The 20538-nt window shown below is 47.0% G+C and overlaps 1 protein-coding gene across 1 annotated transcript in view; it reads left to right on the top strand.

Moving 5' to 3' along the window:
• Positions 1-1463, top strand: part of GNPTAB (N-acetylglucosamine-1-phosphate transferase subunits alpha and beta) — a 93093-nt gene extending 91630 nt beyond the window's left edge. Inside the window, exon 21 of the mRNA XM_044280693.1 lies at positions 528-1463. Coding sequence (XP_044136628.1) covers positions 528-605 — 78 coding nt within the window. The 3' untranslated portion in view covers positions 606-1463. The remainder of the gene's footprint in view (positions 1-527) is intronic.
• Positions 1464-20538: the final 19075 nt, after the last annotated feature.

Below are 20538 nucleotides of genomic sequence, written 5' to 3'. Positions count from 1 at the left end.
CGTGTTTCACAGCCGTGTGCAAGCCGTGGAACCGCGGCCTGGATCCCTCCTGAGAGCAGGACCGCACGGCGTCACTGGTTGCTATGACGCCGTGCGCTCCCTGCTGCCGCCGCAATACAGTAATACACTGGTATGATCTATACCAGTGTATTACTGTACTGTGCCGGCAGCAGGGAGCGCACGGCGTCATAGCAACCAGTGACGCCGTGCGCTCCTGCTCTCAGGAGGGATCCAGGCCGCGGTTCCACGGCCCGCACACGGCCGTGTGCATGGGGCCTTAAAGGGGTACTGGTTGTGCATTGAAGAATAAAACTGAAATTTTATCTTTTAACAGAATTTCACAGCTGAAATGTAATAACTTTAAAAACACATTGCTTTACTGTGGTATCGATGTCATGTTGTCTTCTCTATTCACTTAGCTGCTTTGAATCTCCACTTATAAGATAGTTGGTTTCATTTTACCCAACATGTCATCAAGCAGCTTAGTTGGAGGCTTACAGTAACTGAGTCATTTCTCTGCTCCTTAGTTAATTGCACTTAAAAGAAAGATATTTCCCAGAAGAAGAATGCAAACCGAAGTGAGCCAAGAAAGAAGTAAAGTGTAGAAAAGGAATGGCTGCTTTAAAGACTACCTCAATACGAAGTATGTGGATGTGTCAGAATCTCAGCAGAAGACAAGGAATATGTTCCACAGCACAAGGGTCGTGAAGAGGGGCTGAGTGTTCTGGCTGCGGTTAGGTGGTTTCACTTTATAGCTATTATGTCATGAAGAGAACATCCAGCACAAGCAGGGGTCATGGATGTGTACATGTGTAGCATGTCCAAGCCACTGGAATCTAATATGTGGGAATCTGCTAGCGGTCACGCTTCTGCTTTGAACATCTGACCTTTAAAACCAAAGGATTATGAAACGACAACAGCACTTCACATTTTCATGCCACTAAAAGTGGCAGCCCAGCAGGGGCGTTTTCAGAGACTTATCGAAAATGAACTACTTACACTCCAGTTTCTACTACTCTCCTTCCACAAAAACGTCTTCAGTATCAAAGTTGTTACCAATATTGAAATTGTGTGACATGGGAATGTATATGTAAATACAAGTCAAGTGCCTGTGTACAGATAATAATCCTTTTATCATATTTGTGACCTACTTGTAATGTATTGTATGGAAGAGTTGAGACATTGATTTGCACTCCAATGGAATGGCTTTGGTCTACAAGTTGAGAAGGTTCGCCGCTGTTATGTGCATGTATGGATGTTAAACCCATTCCTCCTTTACCTCTCTCCTCCATATTTATCACTCACTTTGGGAATTTGACAAAGGGTGACGTTTCTTAAAATAACAATAATGCGTATCTGGCGCCAAGAAATGCAAATGATTGTGTGAATGTAAGTAATTTTGAAAATTATATGGTTTTTAATTATCACAAAATTTTATTGTGCAATAAATTTTGTGTCACAAATGTGTACTTTATGTTCAGAATTTTATTACTGTCAAACTTTGTCAGAGTGATAAGAAAATCCACTCGAGCAAATCTCAGAGCTTTTCAAAGTGGTTTCTGTTCTCCACTGCAACCAATGAAAGGAGATAGCACTGTACTCAGCTATCTCTGGCGCTCCCATAGAGAATGAATGGAGCGGCAGTGCGCATGCACAACCTGCCACTCCATCAGAGCGGGGAACGGGACCCCCATTCTTGTGATGTGTGAGAGTCCCAGAAGTTGGATCTCCAGCGTTCAGCTATGACTTAATAACCTGGCACAACCCCTTTAAACTTCAGCGCTGTTTTGAAAATGAAGCAATAAAGGGTTTGTGCACTGAATAGGTCATCATATCAGATTGCTGAGGGTCAGCACCCCTGCCGATTAGCTGTTTGAAGGGGTCATGTGAGCGCTGCACCGCCGTCTAGATTGTAGAGGCGGTCCTGTGTAATTACAGCTGCTCGTCCCATTCACTTTAATCTTGATGGCATGTAAACATTGAAGGGGTTGCAGCGCTTATGTGTGCGCTGTATCCTCTTCAAACAGGTGATCGGTTGGGGTGCCATCTGTCAGACCCTCACCAATCTGATATCAATGACCTATCCTGAGGATAGGTGCACAATGCCTTTAACAGATTGGGGGCTATGAACAATAAGTCCGCTCTTTATTCCCTGACAATTAATCCATGAGGCCAAGTACTAAGAATGTGGAAAAATATGTACATTAAAGGGGCAGTCCTATCTGGACATTTATGGCATATTTTATATGGATATGTCATTAATGTCCAATAAGTGCAGAACCACCCAGAGGGAGCATGTCCAAAACAGCCACAGCCTGTACCTGTGTAGAGGCATCTAGGAGAGCCCCCACGCAGCAGCCATTTTCAGTTCTGGGATACTCTGATTCTATGCTTCCCACTGGTCCCCGACTCTGCAGAAGATGTGCTCTATAAAAGGGAAAATGTTGCCCTTCTTTGGAATCGCCCCTTCTCAAAAGTTGGCAAGTATGAAATCTAACTTAGTATTGCATAGATTATTTAATCTTGTTATTCTTAATTCAAAAAAAATTTTGTCATACAGATTTGATGCTGTGCTGAAATAATTTAAGGGGATTGTGCCGTGATTAATGCAAAAAATGAAAATCAGACACAGTATAGTACATGACATTTCTAACAAAGCTAGAACCAGCCCTGTACCTTACATGGATCCAGAGATCTCCCCATTAATTGCTGCAATTGCTCTGCTAGATTTATTTCAGGCTGGCAGCTCAGAGGGCTTGTACTTTTGCAGGGGGCATGCTCTTTCTGCTGTAGCTCTTTTTTTGTAAATCCCACAGCCTCTAACAGAAGATATGGCTGGTGAGAGTTGAAGATGTAAACTGAGCATGTGCAACGACCTCAGTGAGGTGGACAAGAAATAATGAAAAAGAACAGACAGCAGGTGGCGCTATACAGATACATTTTATTGAACAGCTCAATGGCTATAATACATTTTGAGTTACATGTAATTGCAAAAGTATTCAGATCCAGCTGCTGGTTTGAAAACTGTAGGATATTGTTTGTGGCATAACCCCTTTAAATTAGTTTACCATAAATTGGTAACATAGTAACATATTCCAATTCCAAAAGCATCTGTTCACTTTTGTGTTATAGACCTTAGTAGGGATTCTGTCAAAGTTTCTAGCATTGTTGATGGCAAAATGATTGTTGTCTATTCTTGCTGTTAAACCTCCCTTTAATGTCTTTTTAAAGGGGTTTTCTGGGATTTTACTACTGATGACCTATCCTTAGGATAGAAAAAGGGGGTTAGTCAGCACATCCCAATGTGCAGGTGCGCGCTGCCATGGCTAGAAACACAAGGAAATAAACACAATGCAACAGCACTCTGCAAACCAAATAGAGTACAATAATGCCATAGTAATAGAAAATATTCTGGTGCTAATGCCAGCTTATTTAGTAAATTTGAGATTCTTGGCAATTACATTTTGTACAAAATTATTGTGACCTGTCTGCCACACGTCAAGGTGATCTCTGTAAGACGGGAACCTAACACTAAATGCTACCTGTTATGTGCCATAACGGCCACCAGAAAATTCAGGGAGTGCAAGTTCCACATGCATGCTGGGTCCACTCTGCTTTTTATCATTTTTGGTGCACTCACTGGAAGCCTTTTGGCACCAGGAGATGGAGGCCATTTTGGCACCAAAAATGATAAAAAGCAGAGTGGACCCAGCATGCATGTGGAACCTGCACTCCCTGAATTTTATGGTGGCCGTTATGGCACATAACAGGAAGCATTTAGTGTTAGGTTCCAGTCTTACAGAGATCGCCTTGACGTGTGGCAGACGGGCCCAAATAATTTTGTACAAAATGTATTTGCCAAGAATCTCAAATTTGCAAAATAAGCTAGCATTAGCACCAGAATATTTTCTATTACGATGGCATTATTGTACTTTATTTGGTTTGCAGAGTGCTGTTGCATTGTTTTTTTCTATCCTTAGGATAGGTCATCAGTATCTGATCGGTGGGGGTCTGACACCTAGGACCTCTGCCGATGCTGTTTGAGGAGGCACCAGCACTCCTGTGAGCGTCGCGGCCTTCTACATGTTTACCAAGCACAGTGTTGTACATTGTATGGTGGCTGTGCTTGGTATTACGCTCAGCCCTATTTACTTCAGTGGGGCTGAGCTGCTCCTAGGCCATGTGACTGATGAACGTGTCATCACTGGCATCGGAAAAGCTGTGAGAAGGCCACGACGCTCACAGGAGTGCCGCTGCCTTCTCAAACAGCTGATCGGCGGGGGGTCCCAAGTATCGGACCCCCACCGATCAGATACTTGTGACCTATCCTGAGGATAGGTCATCAGTAATAAAATCCTGTAAAACCCCTTTAAGTGCCTCCATCCAGAATTGCATGATTTTCCTAGTTTATGACGTAAAGTCATGATTTTATTAAGGACACGGAGGCGAGTATTGCATTCTCTTTCTTTACTGAAATTTCTATAGCAGCACAGAAAAAAGAAAAAACCTTTACCACACAGGGTAACTATGGCAACAAGCCCCCCCTAACCCAGTATAAGAGTCCTGGCATCAAACAGCTCCTCCTCTTTCTTTGATGAAGACACATCCTGAAAAACCGTGATAACAACAGGACCGAATCCAATCACGAAGAACCCAATCCGAAAATATCCAACCGGGATGATTGTAGAGACAAGGCAACAGAGCCAAACTTGACCTCAGGCACCAAGAACGCCAGTGTTGTTATCCTAAGGAAAAAACAGACAAAAAGAACATAGATAATGTAAGATCAATGCAAGCCTATGTACTGCATAGCAATAAGAACAGATCAGTACTGTAGTAAAGCAGAATAAGAATATAAATAAATATTAGGAAACATGAAGCATGATACAGCATAACAGTAATAATAAGAATATCATAAAAATACCATAAAATAGACAATAAGGGTAGGAGAATATCAATATGGGAGGGGCAATACTCGCCTCCGTGTCCTTAATAAAATCATGACTTTACGTCATAAACTAGGAAAATCATGCAATTTTATTACATGACACGGAGGCTCCTATTGCAAGTTTAAAGTGGTTGAATAACAGAAGAAAATACATGAGTGGATGGACGGAAATAAAACTCACGAAATGTGGAAACTCGAGACCAGTTAGCCACACGAAGAATATCCTCCAAACGGGCACCAGCGACCGCCATTGATGTAGAAGCAGCGCCTCTAGTGGAATGAGCCGTGAACACCGAAGTATCCACACCAGCTAAGGACATAACCCACTTAACCCATCTGGATAAGGTAACACAGGTGACTGGAGCAAATGGACGCCGATACGACAGAAATAATTCCGGCGATGCCGAAGAGCGATGAGGAAACGTGCGGGCCTCATATACCTGCAGGCACGCAACTGGACAAAGGGCAGGAACCTCGGGAAACCTAGGATAAGAAACAGATCTAATGTTGGTTTTAGTACGCCGCAAAATGTTAAAAACAACACCCTCTGGTGTAAAAGACCTAGCATCATAATCTAAGGCCCTGACATCGGATACCCGTTTACATGAAATCAAACAAAACAAAGTGACCAATTTTGCAGACAACTGTCGCAAGGATAGCTGCTCATTGGAGGGCCAAGAAGAAAAGAGGGAAAGAACCAAGGAAACGTCCCAGGTACAAGAAAAGCGAGGACGAGGTGGACGGGAAAGACGGGAACCCCTGAGAAGACGACAGACTAAGGGGTGTTGCCCAGCCAGGCGACCATCAAAACCAGAATGATAGGCAGAAATGGAAGAACGGAACAAGTTAATTGTTCGGTAAGCCTTACCTGACTCAAACAGCGAAGTGAGGAACTTCAAGATCTCAGTTACAGGGTCTGATACAGGATCCAAGTTCCCTGCCAGGCACCAGTCAGTCCAAGATCGCCAGGCGGCATGATAGGATCTCCTAGTCCCCGGGGCCCATGCGCTCTCAAGAAGACGTCTAGTTGCTTCCGGAACCTCCAAGACGTCCCAGGAACTCCTGAAACTCTGCATGCGATCAGGCGTAGAGACCCGTCCAAAACGAGCGGATGTTGGCGACCTGACGGATCGAGTAGAAGGTCTGGGAAAGACGGTAGGAGTAAGGGAGGTTGGACCAGACACTCCAGTAGCTGAGGGAACCACGACTGGGCCGTCCAGAACGGAACCAGAAGTACCATCTCGGCTTTCTGAAGACGCAGTTGAGCAAGGACTCGAGGGATCATCATGAACGGTGGGAACGCATATGACAGACGACTGGTCCACTTCTGGAGAAATGCGTCCACCGCGTCCGGGTCCGGCCTCCAGCTGTAGAATCTCGGAAGCTGAGTATTCAGGCGAGAAGCGAAAAGGTCGATGCACATAGGACCCCATCGAGAAGAAATGGAGGAGAACATCCTCACGTCTAATCTCCAATCGCTGGAGTCCATCAGGAAACGAGAAGACCAGTCCGCGTGAGTGTTGTGCAAACCCGGAAGATATTCGGCCACAACATTGATGTCCTTCTCCAGGCAAAACTCCCAGAAGTCCCTCGCAAGATGGGAGAGGACTGAAGAACGTGTTCCTCCCATGGCGTTGACATAACGCACAGCCGAGATATTGTCCATCCGCAGTCTCACACATGCGCTGGCCATACCATTCGTGAAGCTGCGAATAGCGAAAGAGCCAGCCAGTAGCTCCAGAGAATTGATGTGTAGATTCGTCTCCGCAGGGGACCAACGCCCGCCAGTGGTCACTCCGTTGCAGTAGGCACCCCAGCCCGAGAGACTGGCGTCCGACTCTATCGTGAAGTCCGGAAGCGGACCGAAGATAGCCTTGCCGTTCCAGGCATCCAGATTGTGGATCCACCACCGAAGCTCGTCCCTGGTCGCTCTGTCCAGAAAAATCAGGTCCTCGTATGTAGCACCGGCACGAAGGTGTGCAAGCTTGAGGTGTTGAAGAGCTCGGTAGTGTAACAGAGCCGGGAAGACCACCTGAATGGAAGCGCATAGCAGGCCTATCACTCGGGCAAGCTGGCGTAGCGAGACCTGAGGGAGAGTCAACGTCCGGTGAAGTTCCCTGCAAATAGAACGAACCTTGGCGGAAGGAAGACTGAGGGATTCTGAGGCAGAGTCGACCCGGAAGCCCAGAAACTCCATGGAACGAGATGGGACAAGGCAAGATTTCTCCAGATTAATGAGAAAACCTAACCGGGAAAGAAGATCCATAGAAGTCGACAGGTGCTCCAGAAGACAGTTGCGATCCTGGGCCATGAGAAGGATGTCATCTAGGTAAATAATTAGACGAATCCCACGACTGCGGAGGAAGGCCACGACCGTCCGCATCAGCTTGGTGAAGCACCAAGGGGCTGAAGATAGGCCGAAGGGAAGACATGTGAACCTCCAAGTTTCGCCACACCAATGGAAACGCAGCAGGTCCCTGGAAGAATCCGCTACCGGAACCGTCAGGTAGGCGTCCTTCAAGTCGAGCTTGGCCATCCAATCGTTCAAGAGGAGCATGTCCCGGAGAAGGTGAATGCCCTCCATCTTGAAATGGCGGTAGCGGACATAGTGATTCAGGGGACGGAGATTTATCACCGGGCGCATTTGACCGTCCTTCTTGGCCACCAGGAAGATGCTGCTGATGATACCAGTGGGAGTGGAAGGAGCACGTTCTATCGCGCCCTTTCGATAAAGAGAAAACAGTTCCAAGTGTAGAAGACGTTGTTTCTGGAATGGAAGACAAACGGGATGGGGAACAGGAATCTGAACAGACGGAACAATCAATTCTATATGGAACCCCTGAACCGTAGTTAAGACCCAAGGGTCTGAGGTAACAGTCAACCAAACATGGGAAAAATGATGGAGTCTGCCTCCTATCCAAATTGCTGAAGAAGACAGAGGTTGACTTACCAAGGGTTCGACGATAGGAAGAACCTCTGGGGCCTCTGGATCTCCAAGAGGAACCGCGGGACGGGAAGAATGCCGGAGGTTGTCTTGAGTCCTGGGAGGCACGGTATGGGTAGGAGCCTCGACCCGCAGAACCGCGGGACTGAAATGTTGCACGGCCGGACAGGCGGCCCCTGGAGCTGCCGGCCCTAGAAGAGACCCGCCCCTGGAAGACGCGTCTCATTGACGACTGGGCCTTATCCAGTGCAGTGAAGGCCCCTACAAAACGGCCGAGGTCCTTAATAAAGGAGTCCCCGAAAAGTAGACCCTGGGCGTCCTTGCCGGCCTCAGTAAGGGCCAAATTAGAGAGCTTCGACTCTATCTTAAACAGTATAGCCTTTCTCCTCTCTAAGGATAGAGAGGTGTTGACATTGCCGGTAATACACACGGCTCTCTGAACCCATACACTAAGCTCCTCTGGGTCAATAGCCAGATTTTGGGTTCTGGCAGCTTCTGCCATCTAAAAAATTTTGGTAAGAGGGCCTAAAACGTCAAGTAATTTATCTTGACAGGCCTTCAGGGCCGAATCCAAACCCCTACGCGGGTTCCATCCGGACTTAGCCAGGAACTGAGTCATCTTCGGATCTACCAAAGGGGTCTCGCCCACTTTGTTTGGGATAATGGGCCTGGGACATTCAGCCCGTAATTTATTTCTCGCCTCCTTGGACAGGGGATGGCGAACCCGGGATTCCAAGTATCTCGCCACATGGTCAGATGGTAACCATTCGGCGGAGCGAGGGTGATGCAGAGCATCAGGGTCAAACGGACTCTCTGGACGGGTCAAGGACCGCCGAAATAGGAGTAGGAGGAACAGAAGGAGAGACCATAGGTTCTGCCATTGTGGAAGAGGTGCCCGGGAGGACCTCGTCTGAGAAATCAAGTCCCTCTTCATCAGAAGGAACATCTTGTATACTAGCCTCCTCATCAGATAATACATCCGATTCAGAATCGGGTTCAGGTTGCGCTCTGGCGCATTTCCAAGGCCTCGCCTTTTCTGCCCGGCGGGCATGGGCTCTTTTGCGCGATATCTGCTCTCTCTCAGTGGTGGATTTCTTCACACCAGTCATAGGGTTTCTGGAGGCGGTGGGCTCAGGCACAGAGTGGCTGTGCTGACGGGCAGGGCGATGCTGACGTTTAGATGAATGACCCCTAAGCGCCTCAGAGATAGAGGAAGAAATGGCGCTAGATACAGAGCCCATGGCGGCTTGAATAGCAGCTGCAACAGAGCGCTGCAAATCAGATTCTTGTAGTGGCATAGCACTAGCTGGGGCACTATGAAGCAGAGAAGGAGGGGACAAAACCTCAGGGCCCCCAGGTAAGGAAGGGTTAACATTATTGCCTTCAGCCATAATCGGAGACTATAAGTAAACCGGAAGAAAAATATATATCCTATAATGAGCAGTAAATCGCAGTCAAGAGACTAATATTACTATGAGCAGATATCACCAAAAATCGTGAACCGGAGCAGTAGAGGAACGGAACAGTCGATTCAGGAAGTGCAGGAGAAGACGGCCGTAATCTCGCGAGAATTCGCGAGACTTCCTGCAAGAGCCAGAAAGAGCGCGCCGTCCCGCCGAGTGAAGAAGCGGGAAGGTGAGCAGGGAAGAAGAAGGCGGGCAAAGATGGCGAGGGGGAGTGGCTACAGGGCAGACGGCTGTAACAAGGTGAGGGCCATAAGGAAGGGGAAGAAGCGACGAACGGGCGTCACAGAAGATGTCCCTCACAAGGGGAGAGAGATAGAAACGGGGCGAAAGCAGAACCGAGGGAAAAATCCCAGGGGACCAAATTAAAACAATCGCCACAGACCGAAATAAGATTAATGGCAAACAATAAGTATACAGTAATACCAGACCCCAGAAGGGGGAAAAAAAACCTGTGTCTAATAATAAAAACACTATCTCACAGTATATATATATCACAAGGCTACACAAGAGAAAAGTGCTACTTATCTGATGTGGAGCAGCAAAGAAAGAGGAGGAGCTGTTTGATGCCAGGACTCTTATACTGGGTTGGGGGGAGGGGGGGGGGGCTTGTTGCCATAGTTACCCTGTGTGGTAAAGGTTTTTTTATTTTTTCTGTGCTGCTATAGAAATTTCAGTAAAGAAAGAGAATGCAATAGGAGCCTCCGTGTCATGTAATAAAATTGTTAAATACCTGCTACTTTAATTGCATTGCTCTTGATTATGCTACAAAGTGGCCAATGTACCAACATACAGGGTGGGCCTTTTATATGGATACACCTTAATAAAATGGGAATGGTTGGTGATATTAACTTCCTGTTTGTGGCACATTAGTAAATGTGAGGGGGGGAACTTTTCAAGATGGGTGGTGACCATGGTGGCCATTTTGAATCCAACTTTTGTTTTTTCAATAGGAAGAGGGTAATGTGACACATCAAACTGATTGGGAATTTCACAAGAAAAACAATGGTGTGCTTGGTTTTAACGTAACTTTATTCTTTCATGAGTTATTTACAAGTTTCTCTTTGTTTACAGCCATTGACATGTCGCTGAGGTTAACACGTGCGGAGTGGATAGAAATTGTGTTGATGTCTGGTGAACGCAGTAACCGGGTCATTGCAGCAGATTTCAATGCAAGATATCCTACGAGACCACCCATCTCCCATGCTACAGTTAGCAAACTGCTTGCTAAGTTTCGTGAAACTGGTTCAGTGTTGGATTTGCCAAAATGTGGACGCATGAAATCTATCACTAATGAAGAAACATCAGTGGCTGTCCTAGCTTCATTCAGCAAGAGCCCACAGCGTAGCACTCGCCGCATGTCACTTGAGAGTGGCATTAGTCGAACATCCTTTTGGTGGATATTAGCTACTCACAAATGGCACCCTTACAAACTCCAGCTACTGCAGCATCTCAACGAGGATGACCCAGATCGGCACACTGAATTGCAGAATGGGCAAAACAAAAATTGGAACAGGACCCTCAGTTTACGCAGAAGATTTTGTTCAGTGATGAGGCAAACTTTTATGTGAATGGTGAAGTTAAACAAAACCACTGCTATTGGTCTGACACTAACCCACATTGGATAGATCCCTCCAAGACTGTTAGAAACAAAAAATTGATGGTATGGTGTGTTATATGGGGTACAAAGATAGTGGGGCCATTCTTCATCAATGGAAACCTCAAGGCCACTGGATATGCGAAATTGCTACATGATGATGTGTTTCCCTATTTATGCACTGAAGCTGGCACGTTCCCTGAGTTTTTCCAGCAAGATGGTGCACCACCACATTATGGGTGTCCGGTCCGAGCATTCCTAGATTAACAGTTTCCTGGAAAGTGGATTGGTCGTCGTGGGCCAGTTGAATGGCCCCCAAGGTCTCCCGATCTGACCCCCTTAGACTTTTATCTTTGGGGTCATCTGAAGGCAATTGTCTATGCTGTGAAGATACGAGATGTGCAGCACCTTAAACTATGGATACTGGAAGTCTGTGCTAGCATTTCTCCTGCGGTGTTGCTATCAGTGTGTGAAGAGTGGGAGAAGAGGGTTGCATTGACAATCCAACACAATGGGCAGCACATTGAACACATTTTATAAGTGGTCAGAAACTTGTAAATAACTCATGAAAGAATAAAGTTACATTAAAACCAAGCACACCAACTAAAGTTGGATTCAAAATGGCCGACTTCAAAATGACCGCCATGGTCACCACCCATCTTGAAAAGTTTCCCCCCTCACATATACTAATGTGCCACAAACAGGAAGTTAATATCACCAACCATTACCATTTTATTAAGGTGTATCCATATAAATGGCCCACCCTGTAGACTAGTGTACATCAGACATAACATCTAGAGCAGACCTGTAACATGATATAGATTGTCTTCCCCCTCCATTCTCTTATCCTACAATTAGGATGTCATTGGCTTTCATTCAGTGACACCCTGGAGACACGGGTCTCCTGACAGATCTTTATCGTACAAGCTCATTCTTATTTATAGATATGTCTCAAATATAATCTAATGGCATCAGGGGACTGACTGTTACAGTGTTCCTATTAAGGATCTGAACTGCTATGTGACCGGTAAGAAGTGCAGACCTCTCATTTCACCACCGGTCATGAGCAAAACATTTCATTATCTGCCCTGTGATGGCATTTTCTCATTCAAATAAAACAGTGGGACTGTATAAGGTGTTACACTGCTTTTTGGACATACCTGGCACTTGTCATGTTCCTATGGCTCTTTTTTTCTGATCACCATTCAGTATATTTAGCAACAACATGTGCAAGTGTATTAGAATACGTTTTTTTTGTGGGAGTGTTTTTATTTGTGAAGTATGAAATATCAAGCATTTATGCAGTGCTTAGCCTTTAGGAAACAATGAATAATAATCTAAATCTTCACCTCTCAAATACAGAACAATTAACCCCTGGGATACCAGCGGCGTATATGTCTGGCACTCTGATCGGACGGGTGCAGGAGCTGTGCCCGCTCGATCAGTGGCGGGGGAGCCAAGCCCCTACTGTATACATTAGCATTGGTAAATACAACAATGCTGGCATATTAATCCTTTGTGTGCCACGGTCAACGCTGATCACGGCATATACAGTGTTTGCTGAGAGTACAGGCGCCCTCTCTCACCCTGTTGGGTCCTCGTGCTGCGGTGACGGGGACCCGATGGCTGGTATGGCAGCCCGATGCCTTTCAAAGTGTAAATGCTGACAGGCAATGTATTACAATAAACAAAGTATTGTAATGCATTGTAGAGGGGAATTAGACCCCCAAAAGTTGAAGTACCATACAAAAAAAAAAAAAAAAAGGTTTTTTAATAATAAAAAAATGTAAGTTTAAAGTTAAAAAAAATGCCCCTTTGCGATATTATAACATAACATTTTAAAGAATAGAAAAAAATGAAAAACGGACATATTAGGTATCACTGCGTCTGTAACTACTCTATAAAAATATCACATACTGTCAGGTTAACTCAGTAAAAAAAAATATAATTTTATATAAGCCAAAACAGCCTTTTTTTGGTCACTTTGACTCACAAGAAGTGCAATACCAAGCGATCAAAAGGTCATACAGTGCCTTGCAAAAGTATTCACGCCACCCTTTGACTTTTTTTCGTATTTTGGTGCATCACAACCTGTAATTAACATGGATTGTTTGAGGATTTGCATCATTTAATTTACAGAACATGCCCATAACTTTGAAGATTTTTTTTATTTTTTTTAGTGAAGCAAACAAATAGGACAAAATAACAGAAAAAGTAAATTTTCATAACTATTCACCCCCCCTAAAGTCAATACTTTGTAGAGCCACTTTTTGCGGCAATGACAGCTCCAAGTCACTTTGGATAAGTCTCTATGAGCTTGCCACATTTTACCACTGTGATTTTTGCCCATTACTCCTTGCAAAACTGCTCCAGCTCCTTCAAGTTGAATGGTTTGCGCTTGTGAACAGCAATCTTTAAGTCTGACCACAGATTTTCTATTGGATTGAGATCTGGGCTTTGACTAGGCCATTCCAAAACATTTACATGTTTCCCTTTAAACCACTCAAGTGTTGCTTTAGCAGTGTGTAGAGTTGAGCGGACACCTGGATGTTCGGGTTCGAGAAGTTCGGCCGAACTTCCCGGAAATGTTCGGGTTCGGGATCCGAACCCGATCCGAACTTCGTCCCGAACCCGAACCCCATTGAAGTCAATGGGGACCCGAACTTTTCGGCACTAAAAAGGCTGTAAAACAGCCCAGGAAAGGGCTAGATGGCTGCAAAAGGCAGCAACATGTAGGTAAATCCCATGCAAACAAATGTGGATAGGGAAATGAATAAAAATAAAAATAAAATAAATAAAAATGAACCAATATCAATTGGAGAGAGGTCCCATAGCAGAGAATCTGGCTTCACGTCACCCACCACTGGAACAGTCCATTCTCAGATATTTAGGCCCCGGCACCCAGGCAGAGGAGAGAGGTCCCGTAACAGAGAATCTGGCTTCATGTCAGCAGAGAATCAGTCTGCATGTCATAGCAGAGAATCAGGCTTCACGTCAGCCACCACTGCAACAGTCCATTGTCATATATTTAGGCCCAGCACCCAGGCAGAGGAGAGAGGTCCCGTAACAGAGAATCTGTCTTCATGTCAGCAGAGAATCAGTCTGCATGTCATAGCAGAGAATCAGGCTTCACGTCAGCCACCACTGCAACAGTCCATTGTCAGATATTTAGGCCCAGCACCCAGGCAGAGGAGAGAGGTCCCGTAACAGAGAATCTGGCTTCATGTCAGCAGAGAATTAGTCTGCATGTCATAGCAGAGAATCAGGCTTCACGTCACCCAACATTGGAACAGCCCATTGGCATATATTTAGGCCCCGGCACCCAGACAGAGGAGAGGTTCATTCAACTTTGGGTAGCCTCGCAATATAATGGTAAAATGAAAATAAAAATAGGATTGAATGAGGAAGTGCCCTGGAGTACAATAATATATGGTTAAGGGGAGGTAGTTAATGTCTAATCTGCACAAGGGATGGACAGGTCCTGTGGGATCCATGCCTGGTTCATTTTTATGAACGTCAGCTTGTCCACATTGGCTGTAGACAGGCGGCTGCGTTTGTCTGTAATGACGCCCCCTGCCGTGCTGAATACACGTTCAGACAAAACGCTGGCCGCCGGGCAGGCCAGCACCTCCAAGGCATAAAAGGCTAGCTCTGGCCACGTGGACAATTTAGAGACCCAGAAGTTGAATGGGGCCGAACCATCAGTCAGTACGTGGAGGGGTGTGCACACATACTGTTCCACCATGTTAGTGAAATTTTGCCTCCTGCTAACACGTTGCGTATCAGGTGGTGGTGCAGTAAGCTGTGGCGTGTTGACAAAACTTTTCCACATCTCTGCCATGCTAACCCTGCCCTCAGAGGAGCTGGCCGTGACACAGCTGCCTTGGCGACCTCTTGCTCCTCCTCTGCCTTGGCCTTGGGCTTCCACTTGTTCCCCTGTGACATTTGGGAATGCTCTCAGTAGCGCGTCTACCAACGTGCGCTTGTACTCGCGCATCTTCCTATCACGCTCCAGTGCAGGAAGTAAGGTGGGCACATTGTCTTTGTACCGTGGATCCAGCAGGGTGGCAACCCAGTAGTCCGCACACGTTAAAATGTGGGCAACTCTGCTGTCGTTGCGCAGGCACTGCAGCATGTAGTCGCTCATGTGTGCCAGGCTGCCCAGGGGTAAGGACAAGCTGTCCTCTGTGGGAGGCGTATCGTCATTGTCCTGCCTTTCCCCCCAGCCACGCACCAGTGATGGGCCTGAGCTGCGTTGGGTGCCACCCCGCTGTGACCATGCTTCATCCTCATCCTCCTCCACCTCCTCCTCATCCTCCAGTAGTGGGCCCTGGCTGGCCACATTTGTACCTGGCCTCTGCTGTTGCAAAAAACCTCCCTCTGAGTCACTTCGAAGAGACTGGCCTGAAAGTGCTAAAAATGACCCCTCTTCCTCCTCCTCCTCCTCCTGGGCCACCTCCTCTTCCATCATCGCCCTAAGTGTTTTCTCAAGGAGACATAGAAGTGGTATTGTAACGCTGATAACAGCGTCATCGCCACTGGCCATGTTTGTGGAGTACTCGAAACAGCGCAACAGGGCACACAGGTCTCGCATGGAGGCCCAGTCATTGGTGGTGAAGTGGTGCTGTTCCGCAGTGCGACTGACCCGTGCGTGCTGCAGCTGAAACTCCACTATGGCCTGCTGCTGCTCGCACAGTCTGTCCAGCATGTGCAAGGTGGAGTTCCACCTGGTGGGCACGTCGCATATGAGGCGGTGAGCGGGAATGCCGAAGTTACGCTGTAGCGCAGACAGGCGAGCAGCGGCAGGATGTGAACGCCGGAAGCGCAAACAGACGGCCCGCACTTTATGCAGCAGCTCTGACATGTCGGGGTAGTTGTGAATGAACTTCTGCACCACCAAATTCAGCACATGCGCCAGGCAAGGGATGTGCGTCAAACCGGCTAGTCCCAGAGCTGCAACGAGATTTCGCCCATTATCGCACACCACCAGACCGGGCTTGAGGCTCACCGGCAGCAACCACTCGTCGGTCTGTTGTTCTATACCCCGCCACAACTCCTGTGCGGTGTGGGGCCTGTCCCCCAAACATATGAGTTTCAGAATGGCCTGCTGACGTTTGCCCCGGGCTGTGCTGAAGTTGGTGGTGAAGGTGTGTGGCTGACTGGATGAGCAGGTGGAGGAGGAGGAAGCCGAGAAGGAGGAGGTGGCAACAGGAGGCAAAGAATGTTGCCCTGCGATCCTTGGCGGCGGAAGGACGTGCGCCAAACAGCTCTCCGCCTGGGGCCCAGCTGCCACTACATTTACCCAGTGTGCAGTTAGGGAGATATAGCGTCCCTTGCCGTGCTTACTGGTCCACGTATCTGTGGTTAGGTGGACCTTGCTACAGATGGCGTTGCGCAGTGCACACTTGATTTTATCGGATACTTGGTTGTGCAGGGAAGGCACGGCTCTCTTGGAGAAGTAGTGGCGGCTGGGAACAACATACTGTGGGACAGCAAGCGACATGAGCTGTTTGAAGCTGTCTGTGTCCACCAGCCTAAATGACAGCATTTCATAGGCCAGTAGTTTAGAAATGCTGGCATTCAGGGCCAGGGATCGAGGGTGGCTAGGTGGGAATTTACGCTTTCTCTCAAATGTTTGTGAGATGGAGAGCTGAACGCTGCCGTGTGACATGGTTGAGATGCTTGGTGACGGAGGTGGTGTTGGTGGTACATCCCCTGTTTGCTGGGCGGCAGGTGCCAACGTTCCTCCAGAGGCGGAGGAAGAGGCCGAGGCGGCAGCAGCAGAAGAGGTAGCAGGGGGAGCCTGAGTGACTTCCTTGTTTTTAAGGTGTTTACTCCACTGCAGTTCATGCTTTGCATGCAGGTGCCTGGTCATGCAGGTTGTGCTAAGGTTCAGAACGTTAATGCCTCGCTTCAGGCTCTGATGGCACAGCGTGCAAACCACTCGGGTCTTGTCGTCAGCACATTGTTTGAAGAAGTGCCATGCCAGGGAACTCCTTGAAGCTCCCTTTGGGGTGCTCGGTCCCAAATGGCGGCGGTCAGTAGCAGGCGGAGTCTCTTGGCGGCGGGTGTTCTGCTTTTGCCCACTGCTCCCTCTTTTGCTACGCTGTTGGCTCGGTCTCACCACTGCCTCTTCCTCCAAACTGTGAAAGTCAGTGGCACGACCTTCATTCCATGTGGGGTCTAGGACCTCATCGTCCCCTGCATCGTCTTCCACCCAGTCTTGATCCCTGGCCTCCTGTTCAGTCTGCACACTGCAGAAAGACGCAGCAGTTGGCACCTGTGTTTCGTCATCATCAGAGACATGCTGAGGTGGTATTCCCATGTCCTCATCATCAGGAAACATAAGTGGTTGTGCGTCAGTGCATTCTATGTCTTCCACCGCAGGGGAAGGGCTAGGTGGATGCCCTTGGGAAACCCTGCCAGCAGAGTCTTCAAACAGCATAAGAGACTGCTGCATAACTTGAGGCTCAGACAGTTTCCCTGATATGCATGGGGGTGATGTGACAGACTGATGGGGTTGGTTTTCAGGCGCCATCTGTGCGCTTTCTGCAGAAGACTGGGTGGGAGATAATGTGAACGTGCTGGATCCACTGTCTGCCACCCAATTGACTAATGCCTGTACCTGCTCAGGCCTTACCATCCTTAGAACGGCATTGGGCCCCACCATATATCGCTGTAAATTCTGGCGGCTACTGGGACCTGAGGTAGTTGGTACACTAGGACGTGTGGATGTGGCAGAACGGCCACGTCCTCTCCCAGCACCAGAGGGTCCACTAACACCACCACTGACCATGTCCACGTCCGCGTCCCTTACTAGATGTTTTCCTCATTGTTATCGTTCACCACAACAACAAAAATATTATTTGGCCCAATGTATTGAATTCAAATTCAGGTCTTTTTTTACAGACTATCTATTTAGGTACCGTATTACACTAATACAGGCACAGCAGTAACCACAGATTTAGCTGACTATGAATTTGAGGCCTAGTATTTAGGCGCTGGGTGACAGGTATACATTTTACGGACAGAATTAGACTGGGATATGCACAGTAGCGTGTGTGTGAAGTTATTGAGAATGACCCTATCAGCACCTTGATTCTGATATACCCTTTTAGGGATGTATTTAAAGTAGGCCTGATACAGCAGAAACCACTAAATTAGGAAATTGCTAAATTGGGAATTGTATTTCAACCCGGAACAAAAAATGTGCTTTGACGGACACTAAATAACTTTCCCAGCCACAACAGTACAGCAGTAACGACAGATTTAGCTGGATATAAGTTTGAGGCCTAGTATTTAGGCGCTGGGTGACAGGTATAAATTTACTGACAGAATTAGACTTGGAAATGCACAGTAGCGTGTGTGTGAAGTTATTCAGAATGACCCTATGTGCACCTTGAATCTGATATACCCTTTTAGGGATGTATTTGAAGTAGGCCTGATACAGCAGAAACCACTAAATTAGGAAATTGCTAAATTGGGAATTGTATTTCAACCCAGAACAAAAACTGTGCTTTGACAGACACTAAATAACTTGACCAGCCACACCAGTAACGACAGATTTAGCTGGATATAAACTTGAGGCCTAGTATTTAGGCGATGGGTGACAAGTATACGTTTACTGACAGAATTAGACTGGGATATGGCCAAAAAATAACCACACTATTGATGGTTAAATGCACTTGGTGTGACAGCTTGACCAACCACACTACTGAGGGTTAAATGCACTTGGTGACAGGCGCAGCTTGCCCCTGATGTAGTATATGGCCAAAAAATAAACAGACTATTGCTGGTTAAATGCACTTGGTGTGACAGCTTCACCCTGATGTAGGATTTAGCCAAAAAACAACCACACCATTGAGGGTTAAATGCACTTGGTGACAGCTTGCCCCTGATGTAGTATATGGCCAAAAAATAAACAGACTATTGCTGGTTAAATGCACTTGGTGTGACAGCTTGACCCTGATGTAGGCTTTAGCCAAAAAACAACCACACCATTGAGGGTTAAATGCACTTGGTGACAGGCGCAGCTTGCCCCTGATGTAGTATATGGCCAAAAAATAAACAGACTATTGCTGGTTAAATGCACTTGGTGTGACAGCTTGACCCTGATGTAGGCTTTAGCCAAAAAACAACCACACCATTGAGGGTTAAATGCACTTGTTGGCAGTTTGTGCTGGCGCAACACAAGACACAAAATGGCCGCCGATCACCCCAGAAAAAAGTGACTGAAAAACGCTCTGGGCAGCCTAAAAACAGTGAGCAATTCAATAGCAGCAGTTCAATCATCCACAGCTGCAGATCGATCAATGGATGGAGTCTTTTGGAGGAGTTAATCAGCCTAATCTCGCCCTACTGTCGCAGCTGCAACCTCTCCCTACGCTAATCAGAGCAGAGTGACGGGCGGCGCTATGTGACTCCAGCTTAAATAGAGGCTGGGTCACATGGTGCTCTGGCCAATCACAGCCATGCCAATAGTAGGCATGGCTGTGACGGCCTCTTGGGGCAAGTAGTATGACGCTTGTTGATTGGCTGCTTTGCAGCCTTTCAAAAAGCGCCAAGAAAGCGACGAACACCGAACCCGGACTTTTACGAAAATGTCCGGGTTCGGGTCCGTGTCACGGACACCCCAAAATTCGGTACGAACCCGAACTATACAGTTCGGGTTCGCTCATCCCTAGCAGTGTGTTTTGGGTCATTGCCTAACTGGAAGGTGAACCTCCGTCCTAGCCTCAAATCACGCACAGAGTGGTACAGGTTTTGCTCAAGAATATCCCTGTCCATGTTTCCTTCTACTCTGACCAGTTTCCCAGTCCCAGCTGCTGAAAAACATCCCCACAGCATGATGTTGCCACCACCATGTTTCACTGTTGGGATGGTGTTCTTTGGGTGATGTGTTGGGTTGGGTTTGCGCCAGACATAGCGTTTTCTTTGACCGAAAAGTTTAATTTTAGTCTCGTTAGACTAGAGCACCTTCCTCCATACATTTGGGGAGTCTCCCACATGCCTTTTCGCAAACTCACAACGTGCCTTTTTGTTTTTAGCTGAAAGTAATGGCTTTCTTCTGGCCTCTCTGCCATAAAGCCCAACTCTATGGAGCGTATGGCTTATTGGTGTCCTATGTACAGATACTTCAGTCTCTGCTGTGGAACTCTGCAGCTCCTCCAGGGTTAACTTAGGTCTCTGTGCTGATTTTCTGATTAATGCCCTCCTTGACCGGTCTGTGAGTTTTGGTGGGCGGCCATCTCTTGGCAGGTTTTCTGCTGTACCATGTTCTTTCCATTTGGTTATGATAGATTTGATGATGCTCCTGGGAATCGTCAAACATTTGGATATTTTTTTATAACCTAACCCTGACTTGTACTTCTCAACAAGATTGTCCCTTACTTGTTTGGCGAGTTTCTTGGTCTTCATTGCAGTGTTTGGTTAGTGATGCCTCTTGCTTAGTTGTTGCAGCCTCTGGGGCCTTTAAAAAAAAAAAGTGTGTATATGTAATGACAGATGATGTGACACTTAGATTGCACACAGGTTGACATAATTTCACTAATTATGTGACTTCTGAAGGTAATTGGTTGCACCAGAG

Source organism: Bufo gargarizans, chromosome 2 (assembly GCF_014858855.1).
Source record: "Bufo gargarizans isolate SCDJY-AF-19 chromosome 2, ASM1485885v1, whole genome shotgun sequence".
In the NCBI taxonomy this organism is placed as follows: Eukaryota; Metazoa; Chordata; class Amphibia; order Anura; family Bufonidae; genus Bufo; species Bufo gargarizans.
This window is presented reverse-complemented; position numbering and strand designations above follow the sequence as displayed.